Source organism: Triturus cristatus, chromosome 7 (assembly GCF_964204655.1).
Source record: "Triturus cristatus chromosome 7, aTriCri1.1, whole genome shotgun sequence".
Classification (NCBI taxonomy): domain Eukaryota; kingdom Metazoa; phylum Chordata; class Amphibia; order Caudata; family Salamandridae; genus Triturus; species Triturus cristatus.
Genome location: NC_140590.1, coordinates 719,834,222 through 719,855,341, shown reverse-complemented (window position 1 = coordinate 719,855,341; position 21,120 = coordinate 719,834,222). Strand labels below are relative to the sequence as shown.

At 45.2% G+C, this 21,120-nt stretch overlaps 1 protein-coding gene across 2 annotated transcripts in view; it reads left to right on the top strand.

Moving 5' to 3' along the window:
- The window catches only part of RPTOR (regulatory associated protein of MTOR complex 1), a 1,825,560-nt gene that overhangs the window by 339,104 nt on the left and 1,465,336 nt on the right, over positions 1-21,120 (top strand). For both annotated transcript variants that reach the window (XM_085617419.1, XM_085617418.1), the window contains exon 2: positions 1,816-1,918. In XM_085617419.1, coding sequence (XP_085473545.1) covers positions 1,816-1,918 — 103 coding nt within the window. The remainder of the gene's footprint in view (positions 1-1,815; positions 1,919-21,120) is intronic.

Below are 21,120 nucleotides of genomic sequence, written 5' to 3'. Positions count from 1 at the left end.
AATGGCAGTTACACCCCCGGAGGTAGTTGTTTTAGATGTACTGAGAAACAGATTGTCTCTGTAGTAGTAAATACTTTTAACTTTCTGTTCATTCTTTTTAGTGCAGTGTGTGTGATGCTGTGAATAATCAAATTAGGTTGTTGCTGTTTCCACAGTGCCCCTGATCCCTTTGTGGGATTGTTAGTAACCCAAAATCAATACTTCTATGTCAATTGCATATTAAATAGTCTTACAGGGCTACAGTAACTTGTCTTTCATGTTCATCACTGGTGTATTGAACCAAGTTCACCAGGAACATCTGTGGGTGGGAAGGCATCCCGTGTAGAGTTACGCCAAAGTCATAACTTACCAAAACACTCCCTCAAAACGATGTTCACCGTTGCCATCACATTTGCATGGAATTTGAGTGAGCTTCAGTCTCTTTGTGTATCGACCCCATGTACACCACCTTCTTCCCATACAAAGTTGGTTGGCGGGCTCGGGCATCCTTCTTGCCTAAAGTTGTGACACCATTCCATGTCAGTCAAAAACATCAGCCTGCTTGCATTCTATGGTCCGCTTCACCCCTGTAAGGAGAAGGCATCACTCCATTGTTTAGAACCCAAGAGAATTCTGAGCTTCTACATAGATCGTATCAAAGAACACAAGTGGATGATCAGCTCTTTGTGGGGTTCTCAGGAGTGAAGAAAGGCGAGGCTGTGTAGAAAAGAAATATCTCTTGCTGGATCGTGCTCTGCATTAAGATCTGCTGTGCATTGGCTAAAAACAGCCTCTTGAAGGCATGCTCATCCTACCAGGACCAAAGCTGCTACCACTTCCGCGTCTTTCCATACGTTCACGAAGCACTATTGTCTGGATAGTCTGCTTCGTTGAGAGAGTCATGCTGCCTGGTTCGTCCTGCAGAACTTTCTGGTTTTCTAGATCCACTGACCAACCTTTGTATAGGTGCTTCTTTGGAATCCATTTAAAAGGTGGGGTATCTGAAGCTTGAAGTCTTTATTAGAATAATAAGTTACTTTCCTTCAGCAACGCTCCTTCTAATAGAGACTCTTTCTAGCTGCAGATTCCTCCCATGACCCACCCTTCTGCCTCATTCTGTGGTTGGCCTCTATCCTTCAATAAGATCTCAAGTCTAGGAGTCTGCACATTGGTCTCACCAATTTGCTTTTGTGGCTCTGCATCTGGGAGCGCAGACAGTCTAGAAAGCGACTGACCTCAGCATGTGGGGGTGGTGCCTATATAGGCTCCGGACATCATTTCTGAAGTGGAATGGTGTCAGTGTGAAGCCAGTCTGACGCCTGGGGATTATTCAAAAGCTGAGGCATCTGCTCAGTCTATCTATGAGAAACAGTGTAACCGAAGGTAAGTAGCTTGTTCATCTCACCCATATTACTGTTTACATTTCCTGAAGGAGCCGGTCAGCAAAAGGCATACCACGGTGTGAAAATTATCTCTGAATTTTTGACTATTTTTCATAGTAAGTGTTTGTAGAACAAAAACACATGCTATGATATGATGCTGGACTTTGGGGTGAGTGGGTGAGCCTTCTATGTAGATGAATGTCCTTTTTCTTTTGTGCTTTTAAGCCTAGTTGATGGGAATATTTGTTTGGGTCCTGTCCCAGTTGTGAGCCACAGGCAAACTGTGTGCCAAGTATGTGCTCGGGACACCTTTGGCATCTGTATGGAAGCCCACTAATTATCTTGTATATATGTATTGAAGCACTGTGTAATATATATATTAATATATGATGTGTGGTATCTCAGAACAGGAAAGTCTCTGTACTAAACCTCTGTCTCTTCATTGCCTCCTTAGATGAAGACGGTCAGTGTAGCTCTGGTCCTGTGCCTAAATGTGGGTGTGGACCCCCCGGATGTGGTGAAGACTACACCCTGTGCCCGGCTAGAATGTTGGATAGGTAAGTCCAGGCTTTTGAGGTGCAAAGCCCTAAACATTCCCTGCCCTATGTTCTAAGGATAGACAATGTGTTTTTCTGAAAATTAGTTTTTTTCCTCGTCATTAATTTGAATGGTCTGTTCTCTCGGGTTCAAATTAAATGGCATTGAAAGCAAGATTCTAATTGAATCCACTCTGTTCATCCGTGTCTCAGAATATAAGTATGAGCTTGGTGCAGCCTGGGGTTAGATTAGTCAGTCCGAAGTCTAGACCCTTGAGAACAGAATCATTGATTGGAGGGACCCAGTGCCCTTCGCCTAGATGTTTTTTTATATGGCACTTCCAAGTTTTTAGAAGGTGGCATATACATTCATTGCCCTGCCTCTTGTTCTTCTCTTACTGCGTGTCTTAATGGTCCTCTGGCACTTAAGTCCCTAGGGACGTTATCTATTATCCCATGCTGTATTTGTTTGTGGCTGCGGTCACCACCCTCAGCACACAGCTCCATAAAGATGCGCAACACTACACAGATATCAGTACTACCCTTAAATACCACAATGTTCTGTGCCCCCTTTCCACAACTGTAACCTAGGATCTTCTGTGCATGTGTAGACAACCCTTCTTGAGCACAAGGGAGACTACACGTCGGGTAAAACACAAATAAGAACTATGTAGTCCAGGAAAGTACTTTTAATCTCGACTTTCTCTCATAGTATCCGACAAGGGAGTATTGTGAGCAGCATTTCCGATGCAAGGACCTGTTTTTGTCGTAGCATAGGTGGCTGTTTCGAGAATTTCTTTCTAGGCTATTGTAAATGATAGCAACTGCAAATAAGCAGTGTCAGGAGGAGTGCCCTAATGTAGTGTGCTAGATAGAGTGCTTGTGCTTTAGACGTACATCGATCGCTATACATACGTTCTTACGTCACGTTTGTATAGTCTTTGGCCCTTTAACGTAATGCAAAATATTTTTTAGGGACAGGAACTCCCTGCCTGGTGCCCCCAGCTGTGCTTTTTCTGTTGTTTTCACGTCTGCCAACAGAGAATAGTTCTACATTTTTAGTAAGTGCCTGTCGAGGAATGAACTGGCTACGACTGTAGAACGTTCATTTCCCCTTTCCATCTAGGAAGCAATTTTGTGTGAGGAGGAGAAAGGATTGCTCAGCTTAATTATATTTTTGTTTGTTTTGCGCTCACACCGCTTCACTGCTGCTACCGTGGAGAGGATTTTCTTTCATGAACATTTAGTACAATTGGTTTTTATTTGTCTCGGTGAACATTTTCTTGCCAATCAAACCCTGATGTGGAATAACAAGGAATGTGTTTGCGATATGCTAGAGCGAAAAGCATCATCACTGCATTTCACCCGACATATGCCAATTATAGGAACCCGCCTGGAGTTTTCGTAGTCTGTAACAACAACGATAAGATAGTTCATGAAGGGCACTAGCTTAGTTCCCATGCGCCCCAGCAGTCCGGGCATACTCGCTGCCCGAGGCAGAACATGGCTGCCTATCTTCTTTGGCTTGTCAAGCTCAAGGCAAGCCCTTTCAGCAAGGGAGTTAGGTTGGTATGAGATGTATGATAATACAGCGTAGCATTATTTCTAACAAAGGGTCATCATATCCAGCCTTGAATCAGTTGCAAAAATATTCAGTTAATATCAATTAAAAAATGCCAACGTTTTAGGATATGAGAGTTAATATGTCCTAATCTGGATTAAAATGACAAAAAGGTTGATCAAAAGAGCATGGTGGGCTGCAAACAACCCTCTGTTCCAGTCACAACTGAAGAATGCATGTAATATTACAATGGACTCCTGTTAGTTTGTGGTAGATAATCCACAATTTGTGAGCACGTCTACGTTTAAACAATTGCGGGGGTGGTTTGCGCGCGCAGTGGTGGTGTTAGGAAAAGCATTTTTTTTTTAAAGAAGCTTCCCTTTAGCCGTCTCCAGCATCGTGTCGCACCCCATCCTCTCTTCCTGGTCCCAGCAGCCCCTGGGACAAACTCCCATCCAATCCCCACGCTGAAGAGCAGCACAGGAATTGGCCTGACCGGGTTAGAAAGATGCTCTGCTCAGCCCAGGGAGTCTGTGGGGGTTTCTCAGGCCCAGATGCTTAATGCTGTTGGGCTGGAGAAACCTATGTGCGCATTTGTGTTTTGATCGGCCTGAGACTGCCGGCCAAACACACTTGAGCACTTAAGCAGTGTACGTAGCACTCACCCCCCCACCTGCACCCATGCTTTGGCCCCTCCCCTCCCTACAGCACTGGCTCAGATCCAGCACATGCAAAATAAAGCAATGCAAGACATCGTTTTATTTTTCATTTGCTGGCTGTGAGCCAGGCAGTGGGTCGACGCTCCTCCGCCATTGTGGAGGAGCCGCCGCTGCGTTTAAAACTCATGGCTTTATGCAGGTCTAAGGATTAAGTTACGGTAGGACTGGTGGGATAACCAGAAGACATGGGATCAAGGAGGTAAATATGGAGAGAAGGTGATTTGTTCCTCTCTTCACAGATGCTGATGATTGTTTCTGGAAACGATAGCACTGTCCTAGATAGTTTATCAAAAGCGGGAGCAAGCACAGGCTTTAGTACATTGGTCTTAAATTTAAGCCCTACCTCCTGAGGAGGTGTTAGACAGCTCGAGGCAAACCGTGTACCAGAGACTCTAGTAAACAGAACAGTAAGCTCCTTTTTAAAAGTGCCATGCGCTGGCCATCAAAATATTACCTTAGTTCTGCAGCACTCCCGGCACTCTCTAGGGCACGTAGGTACGGTAACGCCAATTCTTTTGGTTTTATCCCTCACAGCAAGCTGATTGTGTTCTCCTTAACGGCCTACAGGCACGGATTTGGAGGATTCACACAAGTCCCAGGCTAAGGATTAGTAGGCAGTTACTCTGGCTTTGTGTCTAGAGGTTACATCCACAGTTAAGAAGGTCCTCAGGCATACACAGACCGCTCTATGTACTGTTATGGAACTTCTAAACAGCTAATGCTGGGCGTTTTGCTGGTGAAGCAGGCAAGCTGAGGCACAGCCCTTCAAATGCATAATGTTGCTAGTGCCATTCCTGGGAAGCCAGCAGCCTCTCTGTCTGGCTCCGGAGTTCCTTCAGTCACCTTCTATAAAGATCTGTCTGTCTCTCAATCAAAAAAAGTGTCATAATTGATTGCTTGTCACCCACCTAACATACATATAACGTTTCTAAGGTCTTGCGTATAAATAAAGAGTTACAAAGCTATTGTGTGGCTACAGTCCGTCTGAGAGAAAGCCAAACTAGGGCACCAAAGAAGTATAAATAGTTGATAGGTGCTGTTAGTCTGTGCCATTCATTTGGAGTCAAAACCAGTCGGGCAATGTTCTGGGAGTTCAGTTGGAACTTCCGTTCTCTCAGGACCAAAATCATTTTCCATTGTCCCTTGAGTGAGCTGTGCGTTTTAATGTTTTCCTACTTGGAAGGGACTATCAGGACCAATGTCCACAGCTGTCTGTACAGGCTCTCCTGTCCAGCAATTTCTTAAATCGTTCTTCCTCCTAATGTTACCTCTTTTTTTACCTTGTTGTGCCCAGGTATGACCCCTGTTCTAAGGGATTGACTATCCACCAGACTGTGGTGCACTCAGAAAAGGCCAAGGTCATTTGAAAGGTGAAAAATACTAAAAGTGTTTCTCCCACCTTTTCCCTAAGAGTCATGCCCACCCCTGCCTTGGTCAGTAGATTGCTGGGTGGTGGCAGTGATTCATATTTGTGTGAGCGTAGTGCAACTCTTGCACTGTGTATTCTAGAGGTGAGTTCTACAGACTCTTCTCTGTAAAAGTGCAGCAGCCCAAGTAATGCGCTTCCCACTCGTCACCACCAAAGTGTCTGAGTGCTGTTACAATACAATGAATGTGCTCTCTTAAACAGGGATGCATTTATGATAATAAAGTGTATGTGTATGTGAAATAAGGTAATTCACCCGTCTACTTGGGCACCAATGCACGCTAAATTCTGATCCAGTTTACCATAATGATTCCTGAACTTACAAGGTCTTTCGTGTATCCCTAGCCAGTTCATAACTACTCCTTTCCCACTATTTTGCGGCCTACAACGAATCTACCAACTGCCTCAAGAATGTGAAACCTGCCCAGCTTCAGTAGAAGGATAGTCTAGATATAGAGCTGTTTACCCATGGCTGGCTGGGATCTGGAATACCCAAAGAAGTTCCAGCCAAGGCAACCTTTGACCCGGGAGAAAGTTTGTACATATGTGTAGGTATATGTAAAGCGTGAACCCAGCTTCAGAACAACCAAGTGTGAGCAAGGGTGGCAGCCCTGAGATACGATTTTTGGATCCTTTACAATGAAATGGAAAGTTCCCATGAAGTGCTCCCTATCGGGTGGAGCTGTAGTGTTCTCTGAGAGGTTTGTGTTCAGTTCCTTTCTGAACTGCAGGAGGGTGTGGAGTTTCTGATGTTGATAATATTCCAGATCCATGGAGCAGATGTAAAGGAGCAGCCTACCTGATTGATTGATGCCAAAACTTTGACAATGCATTCAGTGTCACTGGGTTTGAGCTTTTGGCCCAGCCAACACAAAGTATGGATGTAAGCTGGAGCTTCACTCCAGCACTTTGTAGAGCAGAGACCACGCTTCCAAAAGTGTAGGAAACAAGCGTAGGTCCTGTTAAATGTCGACACCCACGACAATTGTGTTTTTTTTTCTTTCAAGTTTACGGACAGCACTTCAGCTGCAGACTTTTATTTTGGTTTAAACTCTGACAATCCTTGAAACATTCCAGTTGAAGAGCTACGTTAACTGTACCTTTTCCGGTTGTTAGTGTTACTCAAACATTTAAAGCAGCGTGCTGCTAGTTACTCCAGTGCTGGGACCCAGGCTGAGCTCTGCTTAAGACTCTGTTGGTCCCCTCCTCTAGCTGCCTGAAACGTCTGCTGGTGTGGAGACAACTTCCACGGTACCCCAGCTCTCCCACGGAGATCAGAGAATGCTGATTTTTAGTGCCCCCCCCCCCCCCACCACCACACTACCCCTCAGAGACCACTGACCAAGCGACCGCGATGTCTGATGACAAAAGCATCCCAAGTCAGGTGATCTACCCTAGGAACGAAGACTGCTTCATGTACAGGCTTGCCTGCTCAACATCTGCATTCTTGCGACTGTCGGAATACCTGTGCAGCGGTCCCATTACCCATGGTATCCTGCACAGCATGGCTTATGTATAGGCCCATCACAAGCTTTAGACCTGAATGCTTTAAGAGTATCCTCTGTGGCACACTGAGTTCCTCCTGCATCTGCCAATATGTGACCTCCATATTCAGAGATTTATACTAGATTGTGAGTCACTTTTTTCGATATAGTGTGCTAAAACTTCAGATTACTTCTATCCTGTTCGGTTGTGAGATGTGCACCCTACTTTTTGCCACCAAGAGTAGCAACCTAGGCACAAAGGGTCCTGTGAGGCTTTGGAGGCCTGCAGGTCCAACTCAGATCAAGTACCGGCCAGTAGAGAAATCATGCAGCATCACCGTTGATTCTGCTGGTTGTATCTACAACTTTACAGATCTGAGAAAAACCTTACAGTGACCCAGGACATTGCTTTTCGTGTCTGTATGCTTCAAGGGCCCTCTGTTACAATATCTTCTAAACACTTAAAGAAAAAGTATGAAGAACGTTGTGAGGAAATGTTGCGCATTCGTGCCGGGCAGTTTTTCACACTAAAACACAACCTGTCACCGACGAGCTGATGTGACTCTTCAGTGACTGTAAGGCAGGCCAGTGGTCCTTGGGGGGAGGCGGAGGCAGCTCTGCGCCTATTAAGATATGTGATAGACAACTACCTTACCTTGTGCAAGGCATGATGTTTATTGAACATTAAAACTGGTAGTGGGTTAAGGCACTGGATGAGTTTTGAAGATTTTAATTTCACTGTTCTCTAGTGGAAGAGTCAGCTCTTTTTATTTAAATTTGACTGAGGCAGGAAATTCAAATTGACAGCTCTTCTATCCCATTTAAGATGGTCAACTTTCTTTCAAAATGTTGAATTTATTTTGAAATATGTACCTTTTCGGTGCATCCTAAAAAGGTTCAGCCAAGGCATCTACTTGAAAAGATGGTAACCAAAAAGGAGTTCCTGATTCCCAGTCTCACTGGGGAAGCCTGGTCCGCCGACGTTAGCTGTGGTTGGAGTCAGGGAACGAGTAGGGATAAGGGTGGTGAGTACCACCTGAGCGATTTGCACTGGGATTACCACTCTGACGTTGGCTGTGTGGCACGAGTGTTTCTAACTTGGTGGGTTCAGACTTTGGGGAAAGTGAGAGTGTACATGACCTAGCATTGCTCCTGACAGAGAGATGCTATCTGTACTTGTAATGCAGCAGTTCACCGTTGTATGAACAATACACACTTTGAACAAACTCCATTTTCTCCATGACTTTAGAGCAAGGGGAAGAAATGGCTAGTTTTTTTCAATTAAAAAATATCTGCGTATACAGCCACTCTGTGGCTAAATGTACTCAGTCCTACCCAGGAGTAGACTAGTCTTCAGTTTGGTTAGATGTGTTGGCTCCGAGATTTGCTCCACATGAAGTAGATGAGCCTTAGACCGCAGAAAAGTTGTGGACTCTAGGCCCTTGAAACTGTCTAGTCAGATACAGGAAGTTATACAGTAGTTACTGGCGTAGGAAAGTTAGCCTGGGGATAGATGGCGGGTTGGTGGCAGAGGTGACCAACAATGTCAAGAATTGGCAGGCTACTAAATACAGGTGCATGAGGAAAGGAGGCTTGAGGGATTTTTCTAGCATGCAGTAATGTGAGGTTGGAAGGGATTGCAGCAAAACAGTTTGAAAAGGTGGCATCTCTCTAAATATCACACAAACCAGTTAAGGAATTTCATCGTATCCCTTTATAGTGAGCAGAAGGAAACGGGAAAGCTCTAACGGTCTTTTATGATTTGTGTCTATGCAGGTCTGTTTGCAGGGCAGCATGCACAACAGCATATGCTGAATGGAACAAACTGGCGGATTCTGGGCTTTACAGGTGAAGGGGGTGCAGTGGAAAATTTTCTATCGCTGCCTTAGTGCGGTTTAGTCCTCGACAGGCACTCTTCGAGTTATTTACTCGATAACTCGCCTTCCCTTCTCACTCCATGTACAGGGACCGAGAGGTGGCCCATATCTCTATATGCTCGCCTCCTCTCCTCTTCCCAGTGTGAAGGCTACATTTCATCCCTGCCCTAGGAACTTCTGAGGTGGATAATGGGCCCCATCCTCCCTGGATGGCATCTGGAGCGATACAGAAGCGAAGGCTCCCCATTTAAAGGAGTGTCGCCTAGCCTTCGGCCTTCCTCTGAACCATGCCGTCGAAGAGTGACAATCTGCCTGGGCCCTAATTCCTTCCCATTGCCAGTAGGCGAGCACAGGGTTCTACGGTCCATGTGGGTACCATGAGAGGTGCAGAATATAGAGCTGACAGCATGGACGGAAGTTCTCCCTTTCTAAAATAAGTACCTCCAAAGCTGCACCCGTACAGAGGGGATTTCCAGGGTTTCTCTTTTTCAGTTGTTATACTCTGAGTGACCAGGAAGAGTGTAGATGCCAACAGGAAATGTGAGCGTTCCTTCGGGACAAGTTACAATGATGTTATTGAAGAACGATTTGCTACTGTCACAGGCAAGATTTACTATGTGCTTATCAAGCAATGCTCTGAGCTAAATAAGTACATGTTCACTCACGACGAGATCCAATAATTTAATTTTAATTGGTCACGAAGGAACACTCGCATTTGCTGTGGACATCTGCACACTTATTGATCAAAGCTGGCATAGCGCTTTGAATTTTGGACCCCCTCCCAACATTGAGGCACTTGTTCCTTTTTGAAGACGCCTCGTATTTCAGTTCTGTGAACATTCTGACAAAGGCTGACACCCAACCTTTTTGCAGTGCTGTGTGTAAGCTGCGACGTAACGGATCAGAAACAACAAAACTTTGTCAATGCATGTAAACCCCACGGTGTTCGTTGCTATTTGCAGGCTTTGCCACTCTGTACTTGTGGGGTGTTTCATCGAGCCTTTTCACTGCATTCATGAGTGGACGTGGAAACCATGATATTGTAGGAATATTCCACACTTGGCCGAGTTAATGCACAATGATTCTCGGTGCCGATTGGCAAAGCTAATGTGCTCATTTATGCCCTGACGTTTTGCATTTCAGAGCTTCAGGATGCAGTAGCCATTGCATCTTGTATGAACGTCTCGTATATAAAACCATACTGAAGGCAAGGTCATTTGTCCAGGCACACCCCTCAATGTCGACAACATCTTTTTATTAGTCTCTCCTAACTTTAAACAAGTCAAGAAAATTAATCACATGCCTTCCATTTTACAGTTTTTCAACACTGAACCCAGCACTCCCACCGTTAGCATCCTACTGCACTCAACTGGCACAGCTTTCCTCATAATAGTCAACCAGGGGCCACATATCTTCCTTGCGCCAGTGGATCCCCCCTGCTTCTGTATATCACCTCCTGTTGCTGGGAACAGGTGTACACCCCACGTACCAAATGCGCTATAGATTGGGGCTTTAGATCTCCAGTGAGAGCGGATGTCGCACTTTGCAAGTAGTAGACCCACCCCTAGTGAGGTTCTAGAGCTCCTGAAGTATCCCCAGTCATCCAGCAGTCACAGGAGTGCCATAATTTGCTCCATGCCCGCTGGCCTCAACACCACTTGTAAAGCATGGCATGAACCCATGTCCAGTATATTTTAATAGCATGGCATTACCAAACCAGTTAGTTTCTGTTAAGAATCCTCTAAAGCATGTATATTTGCAAGTAACAGTATAAGTTCGTTATGAAGGACATATTCTCTTTTCATATCTTCAAAGGACTACGGTTATGTTAAAAAAATTATAAAGCGCATGTACACCGGGTTGGTTTCATGGCGCTACTCTAAGAGGTACTGGAACCCTGGGGACTTACTCGTAGGCTTGTCTAAATAGCCAGGTCTTGAGGAACCTCTTGAATCTCAAGAAGTCTGTACAGGATCGGATTTTAAAGGGGAGTGAGTTCCAATATCTTGGAGCTAGACCGGCAAACCTAGCGCCACCCAGGCGCTTCAGTTTGAAGGAGGGAGTTGACAGAAGGTGCTTGTGGGCCGAACGCAGGTTGCGTGTGGGTGTGTGCCTTTGAATAAGGCTGTCCACAAATTTAGGGACCCTTCCATTCAGGGATTTAAAGATGAGACAGCATACCTTAAAGGCGCATCGCTGTGTGATAGGGAGCCAGTGCAGCTTTCTCATAAGGGGGTTACATGTTGTTGCCTAGGTTGCTGAAAAATGAGTCTCGCTGCCTAGTTCTGTACCAGTTGTAGACGTTTAGTTAGGTGTAGTGGAATGCCAAAGTATAAGGAATTAGCATAATCAATATGGAACATAACCATGGCAAGAACCACCTGGGTCAGGGCTTCCTGGGTGAGAAATCTTCTGATCTTTCTTATTTTCCTCAACTGGTAGAAGCAAGTTGAGATTACTGACCCAATTTGGGACTTCATGGAAAGATCGCAGTTAATTGTTACCCCAAGACTTTTAGCTGAGGCGGATGGGGTGGGCGATTGGCCCAATTCCCTTGGCCAAAAGTGTGGGCTCCAAGGTAAAGGGTACCCCCTGTTAGGACTAGTTCAGCCTGGTCAGTGATTGCTGTTCATCCACCCGCTAATGAGTAGCATGATGGTTTGAAAATCACGGACCGAGTCGGGGGAGTTGCCGATGGAGAACATTAGTTGGAAGTCATCAGCGTAGTTGAATGTGCACACTTTTCTCTCTTACAAGGCTCAAATCAATGGGAGGCGGTAGAGGTTAAACAGAAGGGGGGATAGTGAGGAGCCCTGCGGGACTCCACATGTAGTCCTCATCTTAGTAGCTGTACACTGAGCAATGCGAACCGACTGAGAGCGGTTTTCCAGGAAGGAACTGATTCAACCAAGGGCAGAACCCTGGATCCCTGCGTCTCTGACACGTTCGACCAATATACCGTGGTCAACCGTGTCAAAAGCAGCGGAAAGCTCAAGCAGCACCAGAGCCTGCGGGGAGCCCCTGTCGACCTCCTCCCGAAGAGTGTCTAATACTGTCAGTATGACGCCCTCTGTGGAATGTGCTGGGCGGAACCCTGTTTGATGGCGGTCGAGGTATTCCGACCGTTCCAAGAATACGGAGAGGCATCTTGCCACGTAAGCTTCCAAGACCTTGGCCAGGTATGGAAGCAGGGAGATCGGGCGGTAATTCGTCAGGGTTTGAGGGTCAGCCCCTAATTTCTTCAGGAGGGGGACAACAGTTGCCTCCTTGAATGTTTCAGGGACAAGGCCCTGGGACAGTGACTCATTCAAAAGGGATAGAGCAGGTCCGGGGAAAGGAGTAAATACTTCTTTTAAAATGCCGGGAGGGCAGCAGTCCCTGGGTAAACCCGATTTTACTTTGGACAGCAGATCCAGGAATATCTGGTTGCTTATTGTCGGGAATTGATCGAAGGTGCAAGGGTTTTTAGGTGCAATGGAGCTAGCCTCGGGGTTTGGGCATGCAGGAATGCTGGCCTTGATTTTCCTAATCTTGTTAATGAAGACGGTGTTAATGTTTGTTCCTTCCCAAATGTGACCTATTTTCGAGATCCCTGTTGAGCCCCAATCGTAGAAAGCCTTAAGTCTGGCCATTCAACATAATGGGGTTTCAATAGATAGTCTACAATTTCATCTATTCCACTTCAGCCAGGATAGCTGGGTTTCACCCCTCTTCAGCCAGGATAGCTGGGTTTCACCCCTCTTCACTCCCGTGTTCACTACGCCACTGGTGTCAAGCTATCCTGGCTGAAGAGGGCTGAAACCCAGAAACCGGTCCTAGGATGCTTGATTCCGGTTCAGAGAAGACATGGCTTGGCAGTTCGGGCTGGACTGTTCCCATGAGGCACAGGGTCAAGACTGATTTGCATATGGCCATGTCTAAACCGGGGTGGCGTGGTGAGCAAAATAACGATGGATTAGACCCAGATCTGTGACTGGTGGTGAATGTTTTGCCAATGTGCAACATTCCGTCCATCATCTTGTGTGTTTTGCTGTTAGACCTATCTGTACCCATGCCTGGCAATGAAGCTGCATTTGGTGCCCAGAAGATGCATCTCTTGTAAGAAGACTACCTCTTATGAGTGTCATTTTAATGTATTGAAATACCACCGGCTTTATTCTGTTTTTTAAACCATTGACATTCCATGTCATTAATTTGGAATGTGCCGGGTAAGCCATATGCAGAAGTAATCAGGAGATTTTGCCTGTGTATACCTTGTCTGCTGTTCTGTACTAATCTTAAAGCAAACCTAATATCCCCCACTCACCCACCCCCCACACACCCCAAACACTTCTAACCCAGAAGCATGCATGAGGGGCGCACATGAATAGCATACTATTGTGCCCCTTGAGAAGTGCAGGATGATTCAGTGGATAGGTGCGCCTTTGGGTGGCCTGGAAGCCAGGCCTTGATGGCCTCTTTATCATAAAGTTTCTTTTGAGGTCATCTTTGGGGAGCCAAGACCTGAAGGAGCTTGTGAAGAACTGTTCAGGATAGGGACCTTTGGCTCCAGGGGCACCCCATGATGCTGACATTGTTGCTGTGTTAACAGCTATCCGCTTCCTGCACTCTTTCTACCAGTTGCATTGTTCTTGTTGTGAGGTTGATAACTGTCGTTAAGGGCTTGAAGTGAATCCTCAGAGACAGAAATGTGCCCTCCACTTCTGTGACGTGGTCCACCATATTGTGCAGTTCCTGGCAGACTAGAGAGACCTTATGGCACATCTCATTTGTCCTACCCTCCGGTGAGGCTTGTGACTGATGGACAGAAAAATACTGTCCATTCTTATGGCAGTCAAGTCTGTTGGTTGTGGCACCTCAGCTGCCATTATCCTTCTCTATTTCTCCGTCATTCTTTGCAACGCTGACGTGCCATCTTTTCCTTGTACATCTCTATAGAGGCACACCACCCTCACCCTAAGGCTTCAGACACAAAGCAGAGCTGAGCAGCCAAGTACAGGTTGAAACGGCCCACTAATCTCAAAGCTGCTATGATCTGCCCTTTTTGCAGGTGGATGCCCTCCCACCCTCCAAACCAGCCTGAATCAAAGAGTGGGTGATTGTTGCAGAGGTGGCATCCAGGTTATGGCTGGAAATCGATTTGTCTGCCTCCAAGGGACAGCCCCTGAAGCCACCCACAACAGCCCTGTCTGCCTCCAGTTGCCTGTAGAGCGAAGACTGCACTGCCTCAGTGTAGGGACTGAAAAGTCCCCTCCATGGTGCTCAGTGTGCACCCCTGACCTGAATGCCCCAGCTACATGTATATCTGGGCCTCCGTTCCAACCCTTCAGGAAATGATTTTTGGCCAAGAGTGGTCACAGATCCTGCATGTGCTCCATTACCTAGGCCTGTCTCATTGTAATGCTGTCTTGTAGACCAGTGGATCTTTTCCTCGTGTTGCTAGAGGGCTGCTGACCTTACCAGGAGTTAAGTGATATTGGCACAGTGGTAGCAACATACCCATTTTGTGTTTCATAGTGGTCAGTAGTACAGATAGGCTTTTTTACCTGCATCACAGGAGTGGTGCCTACAGGCCTACTCATGTAAGGTTCTGTGGCCATGTACTTAACTTGCCCTTGGCCTGCATGGATTGTGTGTAGGGCCAGACAGTGTGAGATACTTTCACATGCTTGCTGGGATGTTTGTGTGCCTGTGTATGGTATGTAACATGGCAGCCTGTGCGTTCCATTTTGGAAACACAGAGCTTGGAGAGGGGAGGTCTGTAACTCACAGCCAGGATATGTGTATTTCTGACATTCCAGGGGGTTGGGGTGGGAGCACACACTGAAAGGAGAAGAGTAGAGCATCCTCTGTGCACACCAAAGGTCTCTTTGATTCCAGGAAGGGTTACTGGTCAATGGGGCTTAGACCTATTGTTAGGGAGATTGTGATACTGATGAGATTTGCACTGTGGACCAGGAAATCTTGATTTAGAGGAAGGCTTAAGCATTTGAACCTTTATGACACGTTTGAGTGTACGCTGACTGCCAGGTGTGAACCCTGGTTACTCCCTGGGCCTGTGGTGTGGGCCAGTCAGAATTGGAATCACTCCTGCTGTAGTAGACTGCCCTTTTGAGAAAGCGCAGTGCAGAGGAGATTTAACTTCAAAGAAGCTGTCACCTACAACCAGAATTTCAGAGAATCAGACACTAAAACGCCTTTGTGTCTGGAGTTGGAAAACAAAAGTGGTAGAATAAGGCCCTTCAATTAGTTTTTCAACAGCAACGTTTATCAAGAGAAGGAAGGTTGCAAAGAAATTTAGCTGCTGGAATCCAGATTAGGGACCAGATATGCAAGTCTCTCTGCTGGGTTAGAGAACATCACCCAGGAAGTCAAGACCACTTGTCCTGAGCCTGGAGCCCCAGCCTTCTTCTTCCCTGCCAATACCAGTGGACCCAGTGAGGCTGGAGAGAGCATCTGGTGGAAGCGAGGCCCAGCGTGGATCTTGGTGAGTGGTTCCTCGTGCGCAAAATGTGAGATTCCTGGTCCAATCGGACCCGCTACAGGAGTGCGGGCTGCCTGCAGGATCTTGCCAAAATTAGCATCCCCCTGTGCCATCTGAAGGGGGGCCATTGCGAAGTCCAGGCCACCGCCTGTGTGTGCACCAAAGTCAGCGACTCTTCCATGAGACCAGGAAGGGGGGCCATCACGAAGTGCATGCAGTGGTCCATGTGTGTGCCAAAATCAGCAACCCACTTGTGACCAGTAAGGAGGGCCACCATGAAGTTCGAGCCGTTACTCATGCGTGCGCCAAAGTCTGTGACCCCGTGTGACCAGGAGTGTGCCAGCGTGAAGTGACGGCCATTGCCGTTGTGAGTGTCAAAGTCGGCGACCTCTGTGTCACCAGGCAGGCGGCCACCATAAAGACAAGGCCACCATCCATGTGCAGGCTGAGTTCTGTGACATCAGTAGTAGAAGGTCTCAAACCCCGTGGTTGGGCCCTGTAACTCTTCCTTGCCCCGTGAGTCTCTGAAAGGTGTTCTGCCACTCAGGCTTACCCTTTCACTTCAGAGTCCCAACCAGGTTGACGCATGTGCAGACGCCAGGCAGTGGTTCATGCCAAGAGCCCCGAGTACTGCATCAGGCAGCTAGAGGGCTCAAGAGCAAAGTCAAGAATGATCAGAAAGCCTGTTTGGTGTTGAATGCTGTATCCTCCAAACAGATTTATGGCTGCCCCAGGGAACCCCTCTGGTGACCTTGCGGGAGCCCACCGGCTCTCACCATCTCTCACCTTTGGCAGATGGGGAAGGGCCATCCGCTCCAGGAGCATGCTGTCTGCCCTCGACCTCCCTCCATAACGCCGCCTGGTGGCCTCAGGTCAACGCCTCGCTGGAGACTCGCCAGCCGCACCGCTCTGCAGGGGCTGCACCGATGGGCATGCCGGTACTTCCGCAGTTTCGTTAAGGATGTTTATGGAGGGAAGAGGGCTACGGCTCGGACTCTCGGCAGGATGCATTCCTATTTGATCTGCGGATCCCAGATTGGGTTCACAGTTGAAAGGAGTTTTGGGTTCTGGCACTAAATTGAATTCGATTTCAAGAGTAAATGATATCATACCATAATCATGTAAGGTGTGTGTGTGTATTTTTTCAAAAACAATTTTACTGGAGTTTTGTGTCTCAAAGTTTAGTTAAAATCTTATGCTAGATACATACCACCCTTTTTATTGAGGGAAACACGAGAAAGTGGAGCAGAGGCTCATGCTGTAGGAGCCATTTGCAAACTTTCATATTTTCTTGTTAAAGCTGAGGAAGGATTGGTTGAACTTGCTCCAACACTCAAAGTTGCGTCCAACTAACATGCGTGTCTCCTCTTAGTGACTGCGTGCCGAGGGCTTTTTCATGGCTGTTGATGATTATTTAAATTTAATTTGAAAAAGGGAATGTTAGATGCAGGTGAGAATCATAGGTTTGAGTGAATTAACCATGCACTAATGGACACTGCAGACTTGTTTGAATGCACTGTGCGAGTAGTAGGTAGGAGTAAAGTATTGTAATACTACAGTGATATTTTTTACAAAAAAATGCTTCTCACAGATATCTTCAGCAAACTCTAGGTAAGTCCAGATCTGTGTGCAAGTATAGAATATAAAAGTGTGTCCGGGAATAGATGAAGTAAGGAGGGATTTATCTTAATATGTCATAATAATAAAGTCTAGTCTATTTCTATAAGGGGTGAATAATATAGAAAGTGTCTTTTTAGACCACATATGTAAACAAGAAAATGGATTCAATTATGTCTGTTTACACATGCTCTTATCGAAAATCAGTTAGAAAAAGTCTTAGTCCTGTTCGATGCTTGAAGTGCTGTTGTGGTCTGTGGCAGTATTTTTTTCCAAAGAGTAGGTGGAAACCGCACAATTTCAAGAGGAGCCTGAATGCCTGTGCGTGCGACTTGTCTTGTGTAATGCAATGGTGGCTCCTCCGCTAAGGCAGGGGAGCGTCGCCCCACTGCTCCTTGAGCAGTGCAAAATAAAATGATTTTAACAAGAAGTTATTATCATTTTATTTTTCTTTGCTCCAGCCAGGTCGGTCGAGGCGGGGCTGGCTTGCCACAGAGGGAGCAGAAGTGGTTTGCAGTCACTCACTACGTTTGCATGACGGCTTGACCGGCCCTCTAGGGCTGGTCAAAGCGCCATGCACACTTGGCATGTTCTCCATTGGGTTGTGTTGCACAGCCCCGTGGGGAACATGCCCAGCCTCCCCAGTCACTGCCTTAGCAACCAAGTAGACCTGGAAGCCTTGGTGCTTCCGCCAGCAGACGGTGGAGAGGCGTGCGGCTGCGGAGAAGGTAAGTTTTTTTTTTCTTTTTACATGCCACCACCACCTCCCCCATCCCTCCAACACCACTACCACAACCACCCCGTTCAGAGGCAGCTGCCACCGGTGTAACGTGTGAAGAGTAGGACAAGAGTGCGTAAGTGTTTAATCTTGTGTCTTGGCCATACTGAGTCGAGAAAATAACTTTGGGATTGAAAGTAAAAACACATTTTTTAAAGCTTTTTTTTGGTCCTTTTTTTTAGCATTCATATCCCAAGCAAACTGACTTTTTAAATACCTCAAAACCTACCTGTTTGACCTCAAAGCACGATATGGTCTCTAAGCTAAGTCATGCTTGTCCCCTTTTCTCTCAGCAAATCTTCTTGTGGGTGAATGTGTCGCTAAAAGAGAGAGGATACCTCTTGTTGAGGTCTATATTGCGCTATATAAACTGTACATTTATTGATTCTAAGGAAACAATGCTCAAGAACATAGATGTGGATTAGAACTCTCTGTAAAGACAGTGTCATAAATAGTTTGAAACGCCCACGTGGGATGAGTTTCATAAGGAGTGATACGGAGTGATTTAATATATGATAAAAATCAAGTTACTGAGGGATTTGAGGAAAATTTAATGAAGAGACAAAGCAGAAACTTCAGAAGAGCTCAAATAAAAGACTAAGTAGGGAGAGGTTGCACAAATGACAAACATTAGGAAAATAATCTACAAATTCTATATCTTCTGGGGTTGAATATTTCAAAACACTTTACAGGAAATCTACAGAAAAAATAAGTGTACATTTGTTTTTAGAGTTCAAGAAACATCGAATGGGAACACCCAAATAACATAACAAAGTTAGAGACCGGCAAATCAAAATAGCTTACATCCGAGAAACTACCAACGAGGATCAAAAACTGACACTGGGTGCCCAAACCAGAGCCATGGGAAAAGCACAGGAACACTTGCCAGAAGGCAAGCACTGCCAGTAAATCTCAACGAGTGCACATTCAGCGCCAGAATCCAACACCTTTGGCTAAGGCCTTTCATTCTGCTCAACAGCACACAGGAATCTCGTGGAGACCAAGAGTGATCTCTTAAATAAAATATTTAAATTTAAACTTCACTCTTTCAAAAACTACCCACATCTACTCACTTGGAATAAGCCTCCCTAGAATACTAATTTTGCACATCAGGACGTGTAAAACGTGTAACTTTTAACGAGCTTATCAGAGGAACCCAGAAACCTTTGCACAAAAGCTTGAGATAGAAATTTGCTGTTCAAAGGATTCTATGTTAAAACCTAAATCTATATTGACCGGTAATTCAATTAACTTTCTCTAGATGACAGTCTGTAAACGCCTTAAAGATAGCATTTAATAAATATATGGAGAAATAGAGTTGTATCTTCAGAAGTATGACCTATCACAGGAAAAATAGCACTTCACAATCTCAGACGAAATTCCATGACAAAAATGATCAGCTTTTAGATTAAAGATGCTATTGGAAATTAAGGTACACTCTCCGAAATCCAAACGCCGCTGAAGGCAAAACTATCTTATTTGTACTTGAAAGACCTAGTGCCATAAGAAGAAAGCAATAATCTTCTTTGGAATATTATACATTGGTTACCTTTTACCTCTTAACAAAGATGCACAAAGGTGTTTTCGGCCTCCCGGCTGTCCAGTAATTGCAGGAATAAATTCTATCTGCTCAAGAACTAGATAATACAGTGACATATGGTTTGATGCACTTTTATGAACAACCTTCCATCATATATCATAGACACCTAAAATGTCCTAAATAAAATATAGAACATTGAGTAGCAAAAAACTTTTTGGGGGCAATAATCGATGTAGTAAATATTTATACTTCCATCAGAATTGAAGACATACTCCTTACTGTCAAAAAGACACAACCTACAGGATCAGCAAATTTTCAAGTGTGAATCAGATGATCCTAGATATGTTGGAATTGACACCGACAGTGACATTTTCTGACAAACAGAAGGTCTGCTTTGGGGATCAAATATGCTCCCCCGTACGCCTGCATCTCTAGGGGACAGGTGAAAAGTAAGTGGCTTTGTAATGAACTCTTTGTTGAATACCCACCCCAAATTTACTTGGGGAGATACTTTGTTGACATCCTCTTAATGTGACAAGACTTGAAAGACACTGAAGAATTTATCAAAATCGAGGACAGAACCCCTTGCGACATCAGAATGACCTGCAGCATTTACAAAACACTAGTGGAATACTTAGACGTGGTGATTTACATCAAACAAGTCAATGAATTGCAAAAATATTCAGGAAAACATGACTGCTAGTTCCATATTATGTGGGAAGAGTGCTCATCAAAGACACATAATCGAAAACATACCAAAATCATAATTGGTACAAATCAGATGGAACTGTAATGAGGACCTTGAATTTGAGAGTAACATTCTAGAAGCTGCAAATAGATTCAGAGAATGAGACTACAACAAAACAAATATTGAAAAAAGCCCTGCGGAAAGCAAAGAGAACAGAAGCGCTCTCCTGACCAAGAGCAAAGTTCCAGAAAAAATACAAAACTTTACGCATAGCAGACAACTTTTGTGAGGGTCATTGTATTATTATTATCCTGAAAAAAGCATTGTCATTTACTGACCACCAACCCAACTCTCACAAATGCCATCATTAAACTGCCACAGTTTCCATATAACAATAACACCAATTTGAAGGATTATCCTCTGTAGCTCAGAATTTATAAATAAAAAATAAATGACATGAACCTCCTTGGAAAAGCCACATGGATTTAATCTTTGCCACAACTAACTGTAAATTAGATGAGATAAAAATAAGAATATGGCTTTCTTGACAAAGACCCATTAAAGATATCAAGCTGGATGAACTGCAACAGCTGTTACATGAGTTGCACGATCGCACGCTCATGTGCTGCCATTTACCCTGGAGTGTCCTGTGTGCTAGGTTTCCTGTAAGTACTAATGACCAAAGCATTTTGAGTAGGAAGAGCTTCCATGTCGTGTGTGGTGATGACCACCAAGGTGTGGTTATTGTGTAATGGAGCACAGCGCTTAGGAGTGTAATGGATAATTAAGTGTGAGAAACGTTCGTTATTTATGGTTTTTGGTAAGCTGGCAGTTTAGAGCAGCTCTGTATGTCCCCTGTGGTAATCTTGATATAATAGTCCAATTAGCTGATTACTGCAGTGCGTTATCTGTTTTTGAGATATTATGTTTTAAATGTATTGTCCTTAACAGGCATAGTTTAGAGAGAGAAATGGTGGAGGGGTCTACTTGGATGGACCTAGTTATTATCATCCCATTTCCGATTGTCATTGTGAGATGCCAAGAAGCGG